At 46.0% G+C, this 20561-nt stretch overlaps 1 protein-coding gene across 1 annotated transcript; it reads left to right on the top strand.

Annotated features, from left to right (window-relative positions):
• The first annotated feature begins 4011 nt into the window (after window positions 1–4011).
• LOC128526753 (myosin-9-like) lies at window positions 4012–20086 on the top strand. The gene is made up of 41 exons (XM_053498895.1): window positions 4012–4126; window positions 7163–7494; window positions 7626–7782; window positions 8058–8085; window positions 8219–8312; window positions 8399–8422; window positions 8509–8601; window positions 8933–8996; window positions 9557–9655; window positions 10170–10313; window positions 10420–10515; window positions 10614–10885; window positions 11089–11262; window positions 11360–11533; window positions 11645–11759; window positions 11888–12078; window positions 12174–12295; window positions 12437–12506; window positions 12617–12777; window positions 12900–13008; window positions 13091–13222; window positions 13317–13523; window positions 13600–13737; window positions 13870–13993; window positions 14071–14242; window positions 14416–14628; window positions 14747–14891; window positions 15002–15208; window positions 15322–15426; window positions 15626–15778; window positions 15870–16118; window positions 16198–16410; window positions 16756–16968; window positions 17050–17211; window positions 17301–17429; window positions 17541–17629; window positions 17823–17946; window positions 18140–18348; window positions 18459–18567; window positions 18736–18908; window positions 19014–20086. The coding sequence occupies exons 2-41, from the start codon at window positions 7168–7170 to the stop codon at window positions 19120–19122; spliced, it is 5889 nt and encodes a 1962-aa protein (XP_053354870.1). The 5' UTR covers window positions 4012–4126; window positions 7163–7167; the 3' UTR covers window positions 19123–20086.
• Window positions 20087–20561: the final 475 nt, after the last annotated feature.

The raw sequence follows: 20561 nt of genomic DNA, 5'->3' as shown, positions 1-20561 counted from the left end.
TTTGCATGAGTGTGTGTCCTGCATCCTTTTTCATGTCAATACTTTTTCAAAAAAGGTGCTTTAATAAATCACATAAACTCACCTAAATATCACAAACTCAACAACAAATGTGTACTTTATTGTTTTTCTCCACCACACTGTGTAAAGTGTCAGATTACCTCTGATGTGGGCATTAAGCCCCGCCCACTCCCTCAATTACATCACAAGACTGCAATGCTGATACACTGTACTGTACATGACAGTGTGTTTGTGTTTAGTTTATCAGACAAAACATCTGTTTCCTTCATAAACCTAAAAAAAAACCAACATAAACTGGAAAAACACCCTTAAAAAAAAGTTATTTTTAAACCTGTTTTACAATTTAGATTTTAAAAAATTTAATTAAATAAAAAACTGGGATAAAATAAACTAAAAATATTGATGATACTGTTTTTTTAATAACGTATATGTAAATCATTGTAAATTATGTATCATGTTACTCGGTGTACTACCCAAATATCAGAAAAGTAGGGAGGTTTTATTTTATTTTAATAAAATGAAAACTAAAAGACTTTCAAATATTTCATAAGCTCCTTTTAAATTTGATGCCTGCGACAGGTCTAATAATAGTTGGTACGGACCTGTTTACCATTGTGTAGCATCTCCTCTTCTTTTCAAAACATTTTGGAGATGTCTGGGCATTGAGGTTATGAGGTTCTGGAGTTTCTGGTGTTGAAATTTGGTCCCATTCTTACCTGATATAAGTTTCAGATGCTGAAGAGTTTATGGTTGTCTTTTACGTATTTTTCGTTTACTGACACACCAAATGTTCTCTATAGGTAATAGCTGGAGTATGAAGTTTTGCATTGTCCTGCTGAAATACACAAGGCCTTCCCCGAACCTTTCAGCATTCATATTACCTTCCAAAACATGCAAGCTCCCCATACTGTATGCACTCATGCCACCCCCATAAAAACTTCTCCTGAACTGGCTTTGAAACTGAACTCTGATAATGTTGGAAGGTCTCCTTGTCTTTAGCCCAGAGGACACGGTGTCAGTCATTTCCAACAAGAATGTCCAGTTTGAACTTGGTCATATGACTTTCTTCTATACCATGTTCACATATGGCTTCCTTTTTGCATGCAAGAGCTTCAGATGGCATCTGCAGATGGCACAGCGGAATGTTTACCGACAGTGGTTTCTGGAACTATTCCTGAGCCCATTTAGTAATTTCAGTGACACAATGATGACGATGATGGATGCAGGTTTGTCTAAGAGCCTGAAGACCACAGGCATCCAACAAAGGCCTTCATCCTTGTCCCTTACGCAGAGATCTCTCTAGTTTCTCTGAATCTTTTGATGATGTTACACACTGTAGATGATGTTAACATTAAGATGACGTTGTTTTCACATTCTTTTTATGCACTCTTTCACAGATTGGAGAGGCTCTGCACATCTTTACTTCTGAGAGACTCTGCCTTTTCAAGACATCTCTTATTTAGCTCTCAATCATGTTACAGACCTGATGTTAGATGTTCTCCCAGCTCAATCTTTTCAAAATGTTTTGCTTTTTCAGCCATTTGTTACCCAAGTCCCAACTTTTTGGAGACGTGTAGCAAGCACCAAATTTGAAATGAGCTCATTCAGTGGATAAAAGTCTAACTTTTCTCAGTTTAAACATTTCTTATGTGAATAAAATATTGGTGCATGTGATTTCAAGGTCTTTAGTTTTAATTTTATTTTAAATTTTAAAACTTTTCTGGAATTGGTGTTGTAATTGCTTCAGATCTTTTTTCCATAATGAGTTATATCCAGCTCAGTACAGGCTCACATTTATTTCTCCTGATGTGAAGTTATATTTATATGATGTATTGATATGATGTCATATAGCAGGGACTGATTTATGATGGTACTGTGGAGTTTGTGGAGTTTATGGTGTTTGTGGAGTTTATGGTGTTTATAGAGTTTATCGGGTTTGTGGAGTTTGTGGAGTTTGTGGAGTTTATGGTGTTTATGAAGTTTATGGTGTTTATGGTGTTTGTGGAGTTTATGGTGTTTATGAAGTTTATGGTGTTTGTGGAGTTTATGGTGTTTGTGGAGTTTATGGTGTTTGTGGAGTTTGTGGAGTTTATGGTGTTTATGATGTTTGTGGAGTTTATGGTGTTTGTGGAGTTTATGGAGTTTATGGTGTTTATGGTGTTTGTGGAGTTTATGGTGTTTATGGAGTTTGTGGAGTTTATGGTGTTTATGATGTTTGTGGAGTTTATGGTGTTTGTGGAGTTTATGGAGTTTATGGTGTTTATGGTGTTTGTGGAGTTTATGGTGTTTATGGAGTTTGTGGAGTTTATGGTGTTTGTGGAGATTATGGAGTTTATAATGTTTGAGTTTGTGGAGTTTATAGTGTTTAAGTTTGTGGAGTTTATAGTGTTTGTGGAGTTTATGGAGTTTATGGAGTTTATGGTGTTTGTGGAGTTTATGGTGTTTGTGGAGTTTGTGGAGTTTATGGTGTTTATGGAGTTTATAGTGTTTGTGGAGTTTATGGTGTTTGTGGAGTTTGTGGAGTTTATGGTGTTTGTGGAGTTTATGGTGTTTGTGGAGTTTGTGGAGTTTATGGTGTTTATGATGTTTGTGGAGTTTATGGTGTTTGTGGAGTTTATGGAGTTTATGGTGTTTATGGTGTTTATGGAGTTTGTGGAGTTTATGGTGTTTGTGGAGTTTGTGGAGTTTATGGTGTTTATGATGTTTGTGGAGTTTATGGTGTTTGTGGAGATTATGGAGTTTATAATGTTTGAGTTTGTGGAGTTTATGAATTTTATAGTGTTTGTGGAGTTTATGGAGTTTATGGTGTTTGTGGAGTTTATGGTGTTTATAGAGTTTATCGGGTTTGTGGAGTTTGTGGAGTTTGTGGAGTTTATGGTGTTTATGAAGTTTATGGTGTTTATGGTGTTTGTGGAGTTTATGGTGTTTATGAAGTTTATGGTGTTTGTGGAGTTTATGGTGTTTGTGGAGTTTATGGTGTTTGTGGAGTTTGTGGAGTTTATGGTGTTTATGATGTTTGTGGAGTTTATGGTGTTTGTGGAGTTTATGGAGTTTATGGTGTTTATGGTGTTTGTGGAGTTTATGGTGTTTATGGAGTTTGTGGAGTTTATGGTGTTTATGATGTTTGTGGAGTTTATGGTGTTTGTGGAGTTTATGGAGTTTATGGTGTTTATGGTGTTTGTGGAGTTTATGGTGTTTATGGAGTTTGTGGAGTTTATGGTGTTTGTGGAGATTATGGAGTTTATAATGTTTGAGTTTGTGGAGTTTATGGAGTTTATAGTGTTTAAGTTTGTGGAGTTTATAGTGTTTGTGGAGTTTATGGAGTTTATGGAGTTTATGGTGTTTGTGGAGTTTATGGTGTTTGTGGAGTTTGTGGAGTTTATGGTGTTTATGGAGTTTATAGTGTTTGTGGAGTTTATGGTGTTTGTGGAGTTTGTGGAGTTTATGGTGTTTGTGGAGTTTATGGTGTTTGTGGAGTTTGTGGAGTTTATGGTGTTTATGATGTTTGTGGAGTTTATGGTGTTTGTGGAGTTTATGGAGTTTATGGTGTTTATGGTGTTTATGGAGTTTGTGGAGTTTATGGTGTTTGTGGAGTTTGTGGAGTTTATGGTGTTTATGATGTTTGTGGAGTTTATGGTGTTTGTGGAGATTATGGAGTTTATAATGTTTGAGTTTGTGGAGTTTATGAATTTTATAGTGTTTGTGGAGTTTATGGAGTTTATGGTGTTTGTGGAGTTTATGGTGTTTGTGGAGTTCATAGTGTTTGTGGAGTTTATGGTGTTTGTGGAGTTTGTGGAGTTTATGTTGTTTAGATCTTTCTGTAAAGCTGTGCGTTGTTAAAATCTGCCTCTGAGTCCGAACCTGAATTCAGTAACCCGCAGGTAAAGACAGCAGCCAATCAGATTCGCAGATCCAGGGCAGAGGCAGGGCGAGTGGGCGTGGCCAGGTGTTATTAAGCCCCGCCCATGAGCGGTGAGGGAGACAGGCAGTGGAGACACAGAGAGGAAGTGGAGGGGAACCGCTGCTGCTGCTGAGTAACTTCAGCTCTTACACACACACACTCACACACACACTTCGGAGAGAAGAGACACTGAACACACACGTAGAGGTAAGCTCATAACACACACACACACACACACCCCTTTATAAAACTGTGTGTTAACTCTTAACCTTCTCGTGTTTTTTGATGTAACTGTAATGTTCTATAGTGGAGTGTGTGTGTGTGTGTGTGTGTGTGTGCGCGCGCGCTTTAATCAGTTATTAAACACACACCTGAGAATACTGATTAGTGCGCGCGCCCGGCTGTTTAATTGCACGCGCCGTAAGGAGTGTGTGTGTGTGTGTGAGGTAAAGCCTCAGTGTGAGTGCGTGAAGGTGTTCGGGGTTGTGTTGTGCGCATGCGCGCGTCTCTCCCTCTAATGAGGTGTTTGTGTAGTTTTGCCCTGGGTGTGTGTGTGTGTGTGTGTGTGTGTGTGGTGGCTCACCTGCGGTCTGTAATCAGCTCTGTTTAGACTGAGAGATGTGCAGTGGGCGGGGCTAACCCACAGCGCGTGCAGACAGGTATATGCTAATCAGATGATGTAACTAGTGCAGCGTTTAACCCAGTGTTTAATAATAATGATAAATATTCAGGAGTGGAGTAGGGTGGTGATGGACACGTGTGTGTGTGTGTGTGTGTGTGAGACCCAAAATTACAATATTGAAAGAATAAACCTGATATATGAGGTTCAGGTGTAAAATCTTGAATTATAAAGTTAACAGAACAAAAAGAGAAGATGCACAGAATAAGAGAACTAGATGGGTTCGCTGCTCCCAGTACAGGTTTTAAAAAAAGATTTTGGTGTAAAAGAGATTGATTTGTAATATTTTAGATTTAATAGGGGTGTGTGTGTGTGTGAAGGAGAGATCTGAGTAAACGGTGTGTGAGTGAGAAACAGGCTGTAGAATGCTGAGGCTCTAGTTGCTGCTCACCCTGTAAGCAGTAATGAGTTTAGATCTTATGAACCTGTGTAACTTCTGTTCATAACCAGGTTCATGCAGTGACGTTCATCTGCACTAATCACTGTTCTGTGTTTAAAAGCTCATTTAAAGTCCCTGAGTGTGACAATGTGGAGAGGACACACCCCAAGATTGAGCTCCCTCAGGATACACATTCAACACACACACACACACACACACACACACACAGTGCGTGTCTGAACATGGCCATGCCTTTGAGTCAGACTTTTCCTCTGTTGCTCGGTGTCAGTTTAACCCTGTGTGTCCCGTTCAGCTCGAACCCGGATCTCTCTGAACCGAACCTGTGTCCCGTCCTCACCTCATCATTTAAGTAGTTTTGTTTAAAGAAATGTTTTCACTTCAACTGAAACAATATAAAAAGTGTTTCCTACAGCTCTTCCTGTTCCCCACGCTGGAGAACTGCGCCCCCTGTGTAGTGTTCAACTCTAAATGTTTCTCACACACACACACTAACTAGCTGAAAGTAAAGTACTTGCAGAATGCTAATCTGCCTCGTAGAAATTTGGCCAAGATAGGAGAATCAAATGCTAATCTTAGCGTGCTACCCTTGCTAGCCTAGCTGTTAAGATGACATTTGTTAAGATGTCTGGCTAGTGTTTTGAGAGTAAAGTGCTAATCTTAGCATGCTAGTGGAGTTGGTAATTCAAGTAAGTTAGCCATACTAGCTAGTTATGAAGTAGTATTATTGTTCTGGTGTTTATAATTTGGCTACATGCTAATGCTAACATGGCTTTATACTGTTTCGTCCTCTGTGCTTTTTGTGATGAAGTTAAATGAGAGGAAGTTTGAAACAGTTGTGTACACACACACACACACACAAGTGCAATCGTGTGGGACATCTGTTTAAATGTCATGAAGCAACTTCCTGTTTTTTTTACTTCTTAGTTACTCCTGTCACAAACGCTAATTCATCGTGTTCCTCTGTCACAATCGCTCACAAACACACTCTTGCACACACACTGTTTCAGCACATTACCCATCATGCCTTGTGGTCAGATGTGTAATGAACACACAAACCTCTAATCTTATTATTAGCTAACAGGCTAATTAGCGGTATCTTTTAGTTAGCAACTCTTGTGCCTGAAACAGCAGAAAGGCTTCAAGCTTGTTATTGAGAAACGGTGAGGAAATAATTTATAAAAATACTTTAAGACTTGTATTTATGTTTAATTTAAATTTATTTATAGAAATACTTTTTATTAAACTTAAGTTACTGGGACACACGTGTACACGTCCCTTGGGAATGTTTATAATCGTCATTTTCAATGTAAACCTCTGCGGTGTGTGTGTGTGTGTCCGGGTGCGGGGTACAATTAGTAGGGTCTTTTTGTTTGTATTGTCTCTCCCCCCCCCTCATTTTCTGTCCGGACTTGCTCTGGAATGTTCCACCTGAGCGTAAATACTTTACGGTCTTTCGCTCGTGTGTGTGTGTGTGTGTGTGTGTGTGTGTTAGCCGTTGCGAGTGTTGAGGCTGGGATGGGAACAGTATAGGATTTGGCTGATGGTTATGGTCGTGTCCCAAATCCCCTGTCTTGCAGCGTCTACACGCCACAGGGTTAAGGGTCACCCAGTTGTGGTGCTGCACTGTGACACGCGACGTAACTTTAAGGCGTGGCCATGCTCCCTGTCAGTTTTGTGGGCCACATACGTGTGTATTTAATCGTGTCTCCAGGCAAAACTCTTTACAGGTTAAAGGTTAAACAATTTCAAGATGGATTTGTTTAATGCTTTGTGAGCTTGCCTTTTAGCTTAGCTAGCTCATTGCTAATAGCGTGTAACAGCAGGAGGAGGATTGACTCAGGTTAGCCTGTGTGCCATGAAGGAGCTAAAGCTTTATAAACCCTGTTTGTTACTCGGTCCTAAGTTCAACATGTCTGAGACAGTAAACTCTTTAGTAGAAAACTGAGAATTAGCGTAACATCCATGGACGCGACAGGACTGGAGTCGGCTTCGGTGTCGCATTCAGGAATAAACTCCTCCCAGTCTCGCGGGGACATTTTCATTGTGCACCTCACTAGCAGGTGGTTTAGGATGTAGCCGTGGCTAGCTTGTAAACGATGGTGTCGTGATAACAGAAGCAAGACTGTGCGATCCTGATTGTCTCGTTCTCTTCTGGTGTCTCCAGCCATCATGTCTGACGCAGAGCGCTTCCTGTATGGAGACCGCAGCGCCATCACCGACCCCCTGGCTCAGGCCGACTGGGCCTCCAAGAAGCTGGTGTGGGTTCCGTCCGAGAAGCTGGGGTACGAGTCGGGCTCGGTGAAGGAGGAGAAGGGGGACGAGTGCGTCGTGGAGCTCACCGACTCCGCCAAGAAGATCAAAGTGAACAAGGACGACATCCAGAAGATGAACCCGCCCAAATTCAACAAGGTGGAGGACATGGCCGAGCTCACCTGCCTGAACGAGGCGTCGGTGCTCCACAACCTCAAAGAGAGATACTACTCCGGCCTCATCTACGTAAATACACCGCTCACCACACACACACACACACACACACACACACACAGTGCATACATACATACATGCATACATACTCGCACTTAAAGACTGTGTTAAACAGAGTGAATAAGGTGTGTGTGTGTGTGTAGACGTACTCGGGGCTGTTCTGTGTGGTCATCAACCCGTATAAAAACCTGCCCATCTACTCGGAGGAGATCGTCAACATGTACAAGGGGAAGAAGAGACACGAGATGCCTCCGCACATCTACGCCATCACAGACACTGCGTACCGGAGCATGATGCAGGGTACACACATACACACACGTACACACACATACACACACATACACAATGCACAATCCTAAGTACACAGTTTTGCGAGTAAACAGCTGTTGGTCTCGAGCAGGACACTGACACACAGTTCCACATCAGTTTATCGCCATGACAACAGCAAATTTATATTTACAGCATTCTGTGATGTCCCCTGTTTGCTTTGAGCTCATACAGACCTGAGTACAATGAAATTATTATTATTAGTAGTAAAAGCGTGTCTGTCTCTTGTTCGTGTCTCCTTCCTGTAGATCGTGAGGATCAGTCCATCCTGTGCACGTGAGCGACGCTACTTCTTAGATTTAATCATTTATTAAATGTTTAAATGGTTTGATGTGAACTGACGCTATTAATGCATCATCAGCATGTGTTTGTTTATTTATTTATTTATTTTGTCTTGTCCTTTTCTCAGAGGCGAGTCTGGAGCTGGAAAAACTGAAAACACAAAGAAAGTAATCCAGTATCTGGCGTACGTCGCCTCGTCCACCAAAACCAAAAAAGACCAAGTGAGTGCTGCTGCAGGAGTCACGTTTAGGTTCATCCGCTGTTCTGTTGTGTTCAGAGTTCATTCTTTTTCTCTCTCTCTCTCTAGAGCAGCGGCAGCAGTTTTTCACATGTAAGCTTTACTTCTTCTCTCGTCCATATTTCTATCCCTTCATCCTTCAGATCGTTTTTTTTCAGTCATTTTATCTTGTCCACCAGGGGGAGCTGGAGAAGCAGCTGCTGCAGGCTAATCCCATCCTGGAGGCGTTCGGGAACGCCAAGACCGTGAAAAACGACAACTCGTCCCGCTTCGTAAGAGTCGCGCAACACACTATTCTCAGTGAGGTCCGGGGATTAGTGTAACTGTTACTGGATAAAATAAAAAACCTGCAGATCAGCAGCTGGGTGAAGATTAGCTGTGTTTAGTGACACTCGCTGGCAGTGTCATCTCACAAACACACTCACACACACACACAAACACACTCACACACACACACACACCACATTCCTATCACACACACCACATTCCTGTGGTGTTGAGGCAGTACGGTGTAACCCTGAGTAGATGATTACTGTTCCTGCGCATCACAGTGACTGTGTTTAAGGTTCTGGTCTCATGTGTTTATAACGCGTCTCTCCACAGGGGAAGTTCATCAGGATTAACTTTGATGTGAACGGCTACATCGTCGGAGCGAACATCGAGACCTGTATCCTCCTCACAGATACTCTTTAACAGCAGAACGCGCTCTCTCTCTCTCTCTCTCTCTCTCTCTCTCTCTCTCTCTCTCTGTCGCGCGCTCTCGCTCTGTCTGTCTGTCTGTCGCTCTGTCTGTCTGTCTGTCTGTCGCTCTGTCTGTCTGTCTGTCTGTCTGTCTGTCGCTCTGTCTGTCTGTCTGTCTGTCGCTCTGTCTGTCTGTCTGTCTGTCGCTCTGTCTGTCTGTCTGTCTGTCGCTCTGTCTGTCTGTCTGTCTGTCGCTCGCTCGCTCTGTCTGTCGCTCGCTCGCTCTGTCTGTCTTTCGCTCGCTCGCTCGCTCTGTCTGTCTGTCTCTCACTCACTCTGTCTGTCTGTCTCTCGCTCTGTCTGTCGCTCGCTCGCTCGCTCGCTCTGTCTGTCGCTCGCTCGCTCGCTCTGTCTGTTTCTCGCTCGCTCTGTCTGTCTGTCTGTCTGTCTGTCTGTCTGTCTGTCTGTCTGTCTGTCTGTCTGTCGCTCGCTCTGTCTGTCCGTCTGTCTCTCTCATGCTGTTTGTGTCCTTGACTTGTGAATCAGACCTGTTGGAGAAGTCGCGTGCTATCAGACAGGCTAAAGAAGAGCGCGCCTTCCACATATTCTACTACCTGCTGTCAGGAGCTGGAGACAAACGCCGCTGTAACTCTCTCACTCATTTCTCTAATGCTTGTCTGTTCTTGAGCTTAGATCAGACGTCTGTAAAGCTGTTTGTCTGCTTCAGTTTAACTCCTTTTAAACGTGTCCACCTTAGATTACACACAGTTACACTCTGCCCACATTCAGGACATTAATCCGGTGCATTTGTGCCCAATATTAGACCCTTGTAGGACATGCCTTAGATCAGACTCTTGTACTCCAGACCCACATTAGTCCAGTGGTCTGCTCCCTTTTAAATGACCCTTAGCTGTAGATTGGACCTGATTTTCTGTTTGCACGCATTACGTCAGACGATTAACCGGCTGCTTTGACCCTCAGTAGACTGTAAGCTGACGCCAGGCCGCTTCACACTCCTGTTAGTCTTCTCCGGAGATCTAAAGAATTGTTCTTCAGACATTCAATCTGTCTGTATTCCTTTAGTTCCTGTTCCAAAGATGAACTTCATGAATCTGAGTTTGTTTGTTTTTTTTTTTTGTTTTTTTTTTTCTTTCCCTAGCGGAGTTGTGCCTGGAGGATTTTGGGAAGTATCGCTTCCTGTCCAACGGGAAGGTGACGATTGCAGGACAGCAGGACAAAGACCTTTACAGTGAGACTATGGACGCCTTCAGGATAATGAGCATCCCTGAGGACGAGCAGACAGGTGTGTGTGTGTCCCACATTTATTTGTAGCGGATGTGTAAGCAAGTGAAGGTGAAGCTAAGAGAGATGTGTAACTGTGTCTCTCTCTCTCTCTCTCTCTCTCTCAGGTATGCTGAAGGTGGTGTCTGCAGTTCTTCATTTGGGAAACGTCATGTTTAAGAAGGAGCGTAACTCCGACCAGGCCTCCATGCCGGATGACACAGGTAACACACACACACGTGCACACACACCTCCTCCCTCTCCCACGGTTCATGTGTCGCTGCGTCAGATTACTGACCCACGTCCCAACTTTGTCTCTCAGCTGCACAGAAAGTCTGCCACCTGCTGGGCATGAACGTGACTGACTTTGTGCGTGCCATCCTCTCTCCACGGATCAAAGTGGGCCGTGATTTCGTGCAGAAAGCGCAGACGCAGGAACAGGCGGAGTTCGCGGTGGAAGCTTTAGCCAAGGCCATGTATGAGCGTCTCTTCCGCTGGCTCGTGATTCGCATTAATAAAGCTCTGGACAAAACCAAACGCCAGGGGGCGTCGTTCATCGGCATCCTGGACATCGCCGGCTTCGAGATCTTCGAGGTAATGGGTGTTCCTGAACCGCGCGTCTCATTTAGCGTGCTGATGTCACTTTTTATTTTCAGTCTAAACACCCTTCTACACCATGCTGTCGTTTATTTATACCGTCAGCTTAATGATGACTTTAGATTCTGATGCAGGAATGAATGTAACATTCACACACACTCACTCTCTCTCTCTCTCTCTCTCTCTCTCTCTCTCTGTAGTTAAACTCGTTTGAGCAGCTGTGTATTAATTACACTAACGAGAAGCTGCAGCAGCTCTTCAACCACACCATGTTCATCCTGGAGCAGGAGGAGTATCAGCGCGAGGGCATCGAGTGGAGCTTCATCGACTTCGGGCTCGACCTGCAGCCCTGCATCGACCTCATCGAGAGGCCCGTGAGTACAGGACCAGGACTTCCATGGAGCTGCAGCTCGTGCTGAACTCTGAGGGTTTGTGATGCTTTAAGCGATATTTCTGACCTCTGTTCTTCAGGCCGGTCCTCCAGGGATCCTGGCGCTGCTGGACGAGGAGTGCTGGTTCCCCAAAGCGACAGATAAGACGTTTGTGGACAAGCTGGTGCAGGAGCAGGGGAACCATCCCAAATTCCAGAAACCAAAGAAGCTGAAGGACGACTCGGACTTCTGTATCATCCACTATGCTGGCAAGGTGGAGATGGAGGGATTGGAGATGTTTGATGGATGAGTTGATTAGAAAGTTTAGGTTGAATGGGTAGGAGTGATGTGATGGATGGCTCACCTCCCCCTCTCTCTCCCACAGGTGGACTATAAGGCAGTGGAGTGGCTGATGAAGAACATGGATCCTCTGAATGATAACGTAACGACGATGCTCAATCAGTCCTCAGACAAGTTTGTGTCTGAACTCTGGCAGGACGGTGAGACCGATTTACTTCCTGTGTTTCTGTAACACTTCACTTTGGTTTAACTTCCCTCACATTGCTGCATGAGTGAAGGAGTCGCTAGTCAAGTCAAGCTCACTCGTCCCTCCTTCTCTTCCTCTCAGTGGACCGGATCGTGGGACTGGATAAAGTTGCAGGAATGGCGGACTCCGCCCACGGGGCGTTTAAGACCCGTAAGGGAATGTTCCGGACGGTGGGCCAGCTTTATAAAGAGCAGCTCTCCAACCTGATGACCACGCTGAGAAACACCAACCCCAACTTCGTCCGCTGCATCATCCCCAACCACGAGAAGAAGGTACGAGTCTCCTAACACGGCAAATAATAAAAAAAAAATACTGAACTAGGGTTGCCAGATTTCACTCAACTTCACCCCCCACCCCGATCACCCAGGCGGGGAAACTGGAGCCTCACCTGGTCCTGGATCAGCTGAAGTGTAACGGTGTTTTGGAGGGAATCAGGATCTGCAGACAGGGCTTCCCCAACCGCATCATCTTCCAGGAGTTCAGACAGAGGTGCACACACACACGCGCGCGCACACACACACACTAAGTCTTTTGCATGTTGTGCTATTAAACTGTGTGTGTGTTCCGTCTAGCCTTGCACATGTTCAGCTCCTGTCCTTTATCGCTGTAGTAACGCTCCTCTTCTCCCAGGTACGAGCTGCTCACTCCCAACGCCATCCCTAAAGGCTTCATGGACGGTAAACAGGCGTGTGTGTTGATGGTGGGTTTCATCATTAACGAGAGTCGTACTGTTCCCACATCGCTGTGAGCGCTGACCTTCAGCTCCGAGTGGATGTATCAGTCACTGATTCACTTCCTGTTTGTCCTCAGATTAAAGCTCTGGAGTTGGACCCTAATCTGTACCGGATCGGACAGAGCAAAGTGTTTTTCCGCGCCGGGGTCCTGGCTCACCTGGAGGAGGAGCGCGACCTCAAGATCACTGACGTCATCCTCAAGTTCCAGGCCTGGTGTCGCGGCTACGTGGCTCGCAAGTAAGACACGGGAGTGTGATCGATTAATACATTGGTTCAATTAATTACTTCAATACTTGTGGAATGGTTGTGCAGACTGGTTAAGTGTGTGTGTGTGTGTGTGTGTGTGTGTGTGTGTGTAGGGCGTTTGCTAAGCGTCAGCAGCAGCTCACGGCAATGCGAGTGATCCAGAGGAACTGCGCTGCTTATCTGAAGCTCAGGAACTGGCAGTGGTGGCGACTCTTCACTAAGGTTAGCTTTTCCTCCACACACACACACACACACACTCGTGCCCCTGGACTGCTAGAGCGTCACTAATTCTGTGTGTGTGCAGGTGAAGCCTCTGCTCCAGGTGACGCGCCAAGCGGAGGAGATGCTGGCGAAGGAGGAGGAGCTGCAGATCGTGAAGGAGAAACAGCAGCAGTTTGAACAACAGTTGCACGACTACGAGACCAAACAGCAGCAGGTAAAAAACCAAATGCTCTTCTTCCTGATCCTGTGAGAGGGAGGTACGAGTTAAACCCGTGACTCGTGGTGTGTCGCGTCTGCGTGTCCCTCAGTTGAACATGGAGAAGCAGGCTCTACAGGAGCAGCTGCAGGCGGAGACGGAGCTGTGCGCCGAAGCGGAGGAGATGAGATCTCGGCTGGCGGCTCGGCAGCAGGAGCTGGAGGAGATCCTACATGACCTGGAGAACCGTGTGGAGGAGGAGGAGGAGCGTGTCACTCATCTGCAGAATGAGAGGAAGAAGATGCAGCAGAACATCGCGGTGAGTTGGAAATCTGGGGTGGTGATGATGGGGGTGATGGTGATGGTGAGGGATGACCTGTGTGTGTGTGTGTCAGGATTTGGAGCAGCAGCTGGATGAGGAGGAAGGGGCACGGCAGAAACTGCAGCTGGAGAAGGTGACCACTGACGCCAAACTGAAGAAGCTGGAGGAGGACATCATGGTCCTGGACGACCAGAACACCAAGCTCTCCAAGGTTCTCAAAGATCTTAAGCACACGCAACACGCGGGATTAAACACACACCAGTACACAGGTCAAAGCTTTTAGAGCGATGGAGCTGCAGATACATGGGCAGTGTCTCCAATCTGTGTGTGTGTGTGCGCGCAGGAGAAGAAGCAGCTGGAGGAGAGGATCTCTGAGTTCAGCTCTAACCTGGCTGAAGAAGAGGAGAAATCTAAGAGTTTACAGAAACTGAAAAACAAACATGAGGCCATGATCACCGACCTGGAGGGTGAGAACCACCGCACCTGTCTCACTGCAGAGGAGTCTCACGGAGGACATCATTTACATGTCTGTCTCTGTCTGTAGACCGTCTAAAGAAGGAGGAAAAGACTCGAATGGAGCTGGAGAAGAACCGGAGGAAGTTGGAGGGCGACACCACCGAGCTGAACGATCACCTCGCGGATCTCCAGGCTCAGATCGCTGAACTCCGGGCACAGCTCGCCAAAAAGGAGGAGGAGTTACAGGCTGCGCTGGCCAGGTACTCACTCCTGATTGGCTGGTTTCAGTCACACCTGGTTTGATTATTTTTTTTCCCAGACGTCTGGAACTTCATGTCTTTTCTTCCTTGTTTTAACTACTGGAGTTGTCCTGGTGGTTAGCTGAAGAGTTTTATCATGTCCTGTGTATATGATCCTGTGTCGCCCCCTACAGGATAGAGCAGGAAACGTCCCTGAAAAATGCAGCGCAGAAGCGCGTGAGGGAGCTGGAGGCCCAGGTGACGGAGCTTCAGGAGGATCTGGAACTGGAGAGAGCGGCGAGGAGTAAGACGGAGAAACAGAGACGGGACCTGAGCGAGGAGCTGGAGGCGCTGAAGAGCGAGCTGGAGGACACGCTGGACACCACGGCCGCTCAGCAGGAGCTCAGGTACATGAATAACACACGGGACTGAGAGAGGCTTCAGCTTTAGAGTTACTGCAAACACTCTAGGATTAAAAACTTATTAGTGTGTGTGTGTGTGTGTGTGTGTGTGTGTGTGACACAGAGCTAAACGGGAGACGGAGGTGGCTCAGTTAAAGAAAACTCTGGAGGAAGAAGCTCAAAGTCACGAGCAGCTCCTGACCGAAATGCGGCAGAAACACACACAGGCTTTTGAAGAGCTTAATGAACAGCTGGAACAGTCCAAGAGGGTAAAAGGGCGTACACACACACACACACACACACACACACGTGCACAATAAGTGAAGAATAAAATACCTTTCTCTTATTTTTCCATCTTCTCGCGCTCTCTGTCCCTCAGACCAAGGCGTCGGTGGAGAAGGCCAAGCAGGCCCTGGAGAGTGAGCGCAGTGAGCTTCAGATCGAGCTCCAGTCCGTCACTCAGAGCAGAAACGATTCTGAACACCGCAGGAAGAAGGCCGAGGCTCAGCTGCAGGAGTTCCAGCTCAAACACAGCGAGAGCGAGAAACAGCGCAAGGACATGGCCGAGAAAATGAGCAAAATGCAGGTCGTTAACCTGATGATCACTCGTTACACATAACGACCGCTCTCACTCGTGTGTGTGTGTGTGTGTGTGTGTGTGTGTGTGTGAGACTCTTACCTCTCTGTGTGTGTGTTCAGGTGGAGCTGGAGAGTTTGAGCAGCACTCTGTCTGAAATGGAGAGCAAGTCCATCAAAGCAACTAAAGACTGCTCATCTGTGGAGTCTCAGCTACAGGACACGCAGGTAACACACACACACGCACACACACATGGGCGCGCAACACTGGAACATTAAAACCTGAAATAAGCTGATTGTTAGTGTTATTCTAAAACACGTGTGTGTGTGTGATGGACTGAGTGCCGACCCGCTGCAGTTCACCAGGGAATAAAGGCTCACGCGAGGTGTCTCTGGTGTGTGTGTGTGTGTGTGTGTGTGTGTTCAGGGTCTGCTGCAGGAGGAGACGCGCCAGAAGCTAGCTCTGAACACGCGGCTGCGTCAGCTGGAGGACGAACAGAACCGCCTGAAGGAGCTGCTGGAGGAGGAAGAGGAGGGGAAGAAGAGTGTGGAGAAACAGCTTCACTCCTCTCAGGCACAGGTAACGAACGCTTCAGCCCTGCCTCCGTTCACGCGTCCCTTTAAATCCCGCCCCGCCCCATTGAGCCACGCCCTGTTTTATCATCCTGTAGTTAGCCGAGATCAAGAAGAAAATGGAGCAGGAAGCAGCGAACCAGGAGACTCTGGAGGAAGGGAAGAGGAAGCTGCAGAGAGAGGTGGAGAACCTGAACCAGAGTCTGGAGGAGAAATGCTCCGCCTACGACAAGCTGGAGAAGACCAAGGTGCGTCTGCAGCGGGAGCTTGACGACCTGCTGGTGGCTCAGGATCAACTGCGGCAGATCGTCCAGGAGCTCGAGAGGAAGCAGAAGAAGTTCGACCAGGTACGGGGGAGTCCTTAAGCTCATGGAGTTTCCTCTCCGTCTCCAGCAGTGTGAATCAGGTTCTCGTGTCTGTGTGTAGATGCTGGCGGAGGAGAAGAGCGTTTCAGCTCGTTACAGCGAGGAGCGAGACCGGGCGGAGGCCGAGGCGCGCGAGAAGGAGACCAAGGCTCTGACTCTGGCTCGGGATCTCGAGGCTCTGCAGGAGCAGCGTAACGAACTGGAGCGAGCCAACAAACTCCTCAAAACGGAGATGGAGGACCTCGTGTCTTCTAAAGACGACGTCGGCAAGAGCGTACGTAATAAAACTCTAGATCGGTTCTTCCCAAAGTGTATGCCGTGGCCACCTGGTGGGGCATGAAGGTACTGCAGGTTGGCTGTGAGGTTCTTTAAATGATTAGGACATTACAAAATAAAATCTTTATAGCGACATGTTTACATTAACGAGTCAAGTGACATGTCTTAATGTATTGATCAAAAAGTCTTTTAATTGGCATTCCTACATCTGGGATTATTTCTAATAAAATCTGACCTGTTGTGTCTGTTAATCCCTGAGAGTTTCAGTTATGATCTGAGAATAACGCTGGATTTTCAGTCTGATCTTCCATTTAATTTATAACGTGTGTGTGTGTGTGTGTAGGTCCACGAGCTGGAGCGTGCTAAACGAGCGATGGAGCAGCAGCTGGAGGAGATGAAGCTGCAGGTGGAGGAGCTGGAGGACGAGCTGCAGCTGACTGAAGACGCGAAGCTCCGTCTGGAGGTCAACCTGCAGGCCATGAAGGCTCAGTTCGAGCGAGACCTGCAGGGACGAGACGAGCTCGGAGAGGAGAAGAGGAAACAGCTGATGAAACAGGTGACCCGTCTGTCTCATCACTAGTCATGTGATCTATCTGAAGTGTCTGATCTAGTGCGTGTTCATGAAACGTTCGTGTAGGCACGTGAGATGGAGGCGGAGCTTGAGGACGAGAGGAAGCAGAGAGCTGTTGCCGTAGCAGCGAAGAAGAAGCTGGAGCTCGACCTGTCTGACCTGGAGGCTCAGATCGACCAGGCCAATAAGGCTCGCGATGAAGCGCTCAGACAGCTGAAGAAACTACAGGTTACACACACACACACACACACACGTCAAGAAGTGTGTATTACTTATAACTTTTATGGTTCTAAGACAGTGTGTGTGTGTGTGTGTAGGCTCAGGTAAAGGATCAGTTGCGGGACGTGGACGAGCTCCGAGCGGCGAGAGACACAGCACTGAACGCCGCCAAAGAGAACGAACGCAAACTCAAGAGTCTGGAGGCTGAAAACATGCAGCTACATGAGGTGTGTGTGTGTGTGGGGAACCTTTCTGTCCCCATCTTTGTCCTCCCCCTGTCTCCCACTTCACCTTATGATCATGTCACCACCCGCCTCCCTGTCCCCCTTTGTCCCCAGGACCTGTCTGCAGCTGATCGCAGTAAGAAGCAGATCCAGCAGGAGAGAGACGAGATGCATGATGAAGTCACCAGCTCCAACTCCAAGATGTAAATCTCTTTGAAATCAAAGATTAAGATGATTTTTAAGTGATTTTTATATTGTCATTTTCCTGCTCTCCTGTTTTATCTGGCCCTTTTTTTTTTTTTTTAATCAAAGCAATAAAAGGAAAGAAAATGAGTAAAAGAACCATTTTAAACGTGTGTGTGTGTGTGTGTGTGTGTGTGTGTGTGTGTGTATAAGGTCTGGGCTGATGGAAGAGAAGCGGAGGTTGGAGGCTCGCATCGCTCAGCTGGAGGAAGAACTGGAGGAGGAGCAGGGCAGCATCGATCTCGTTAATGAGCAACTAAAGAAAGCTAATGCACAGGTGTGTACACACACACACACACACACACACACACACACACACACACACACACGTCTGTTAGTCTGGGCTTTAATAAACATGGAGACTCTACAGTCAGCTTTTATAACCTATCCTGCACTCAGACAGCAGGTTTGATTTGTTGAATGTATCATCTGTTTGAACCTGCTTCTAATGCGTGTGTGTGTGTGTACAGGTGGACACTCTGAGCACAGAGCTAGCAGGCGAGCGCAGCACGGCTCAGAAGAGCGAGACGGCTCGACAGCAGCTGGAGAGACAGAATAAGGACCTGAAGGCCAAACTGCAGGAGCTCGAAGGCTCGGTCAAATCCAAGTTCAAGTCCACTATCGCCGCCCTGGAGGCCAAAATCCTGCAGCTGGAGGAACAGCTGGAGCAGGAGTCTAAGTACAGCTCTCACACATTCACAATTATTGTCAGTGATCTCCAGTGTTTTAGAGGAGTATTAATGTAATATAGAACTGATGAGAGTGTGTGTGTGTGTGTGTGTGTGTCAGGGATAAGCAGCAGACTGCGAAGTCGGTGCGTCGTATGGAGAAGAAGGTGAAGGAGGTTCTGCTGCAGGTGGAGGAGGAGAGACGGAACAGTGATCAGTTTAAAGACCAGGTGAGACCAGAACCACACGTACGTCACTAATCAGTGTGCTGGATTAATCAAACCGCCGTTTAATGAGATGGGCGGAGTCTCTTTTTTTTTTTTTTTTTTTCCCTCCCTTAATTGGTTCCTTCCTTTCTTTCTGAACATGCATATTCACTTCATTTCTTGTGTGTGTAGATGGAGAAGGCCAACTCTCGTATGAAGCAGCTGAAGCGTCAGTTGGAGGAGGCGGAGGAAGAAGCGACGCGCGCTAACGCCTCCCGCAGGAAGTTACAGAGAGAGCTGGAGGACGCCACGGAGGCTAGCGATGCCATGAACCGTGAAGTCAGCACACTGAAGAGCAAACTCAGGTTTTCAAACACACACATGCACACATCTAAAGGACTGATCTTGGTTAAGCAATGAGGGTTTAATTGTGTGTGTGTGTGTGTGCTGTGTCTGTAACACACTCTCAGGCGCGGCGGTGATTTTCCCATCAACGTTCGCCGTGTGGTCCGTGGAGGGTTGGACAGCGAGGAGGACATGGACGTGTCCAGCGAGGCATCGGAGACCACACCTGAGTAACAACCTGAGCCAACAGCCAATCAGATCGCTCCAGACCAGTATGGCCAGTATGGCCTTTATTCCTGCTTTAGTCCTAATTTTCACATGGTCAGAAGAGAGTTGCCAGATTATTTAATACTCCCTCCTCCGCAGTTTGCTTAACGACCCTTTAAACGCTTGAGTCTAGCTGTGTAGTGACTTTCCACTTCTTTAAAAACCACCTGTACTGGTGCAGACCGTGGTCTAGTCTCACACTTATCTTTATCCACACCACTTAATTCATGGCACAATTTTGTTTTTTTTATTTCTTCATTTTGCTCTAAGAGTGTATTTACATTTTCACATAATCACTTTTTACTCACCAGTATAGCATTGCACTTGATTACATTTATCTTGTTTGTCTGGTTATTAGGAAATGGAATAAATTACTAGATTTGATCAGACTGGGATCCACCCTGCACACGGTTTACTGTAAGCTCCTGGGTTGAGGGACCGAGGGGTGCCAGAATAAAATCACTCCGTTAGTCATTTTGTTACACTGGGTTGCCAGATTTCATGTGAAACTGTTCATGCTGTTGTATGTTAACACTTAACACGTGTGTATCCCTTTACATTAAAATGCTCTGCTTTATCGATTTAGCACTTTTTTTTTTTTTTTTTCTTTTTAGATTTACACTTGAGTTCTGCTGTATTGTTACCCACCTAAGCGATTCATGGACAAGGCGTTCACACTCACGTGTGGACTTTCTAATGTGTATAATCACTCTGTATACCTTCTATTTCTCTCAGTCTTGATTTGTCACCTCTCGACTGTAGAGATCTTGTGCTCGTTCCCGACACCAGCTCCTGTGACTCCGTCCAGCTCCATGTGTCAAACATTCTCACTGCTTTTTTTTTTAATGGCACTTTTTGTACCTTTTGCAGCCTTTTGCATTTTTATATCGCAATAAAAATTTTCCGTGAAACAACAAAATGTGCAGTGTCTCCTTTCTGGTCCTTGAGTGTTTGAAGTTGCTTTGAAATCAGTAAAAATCTCTAAAGCTCGTGCTCAGTAGCATGTAATTAACCCTTAAGAGCCCAGACTTATTTCTCCTTTAAAGGGACATCGTAGGGGTGTGTAATAGACCAAACACATTGTGTGATCATGTTTTAAAAAGACATTGCATGTCATTTTCCTCTGACCGTTTTAGGGTTCTAAGCCCAAGTTTTTTTTTTTTTTTTTTTTAATTGATCAATTTGTTCATGAAATGCTGTCAAGTATAAAATTGTTAATTAGAATAAAACTGACTTGACAAACAAGCTTGGAAGTTGTCTAGTTCTGTCACATGCACTACTTGGGCACATGATATCATTTTGAAAGTGTCATGGGTCCACACATTCACATGCTCCTTTGATGTCACTTATGGGCTCAGTGAGTTAAAGTTGAGGACGGAACTGAATGAAAAGGAACTTTTGGAACA

This window comes from Clarias gariepinus, chromosome 6 (assembly GCF_024256425.1).
Source record: "Clarias gariepinus isolate MV-2021 ecotype Netherlands chromosome 6, CGAR_prim_01v2, whole genome shotgun sequence".
NCBI classification, from domain to species: Eukaryota; Metazoa; Chordata; class Actinopteri; order Siluriformes; family Clariidae; genus Clarias; species Clarias gariepinus.
The sequence above is the reverse complement of the archived record's forward strand: the minus strand, read 5'-3'. Positions and strand labels throughout refer to the sequence as shown.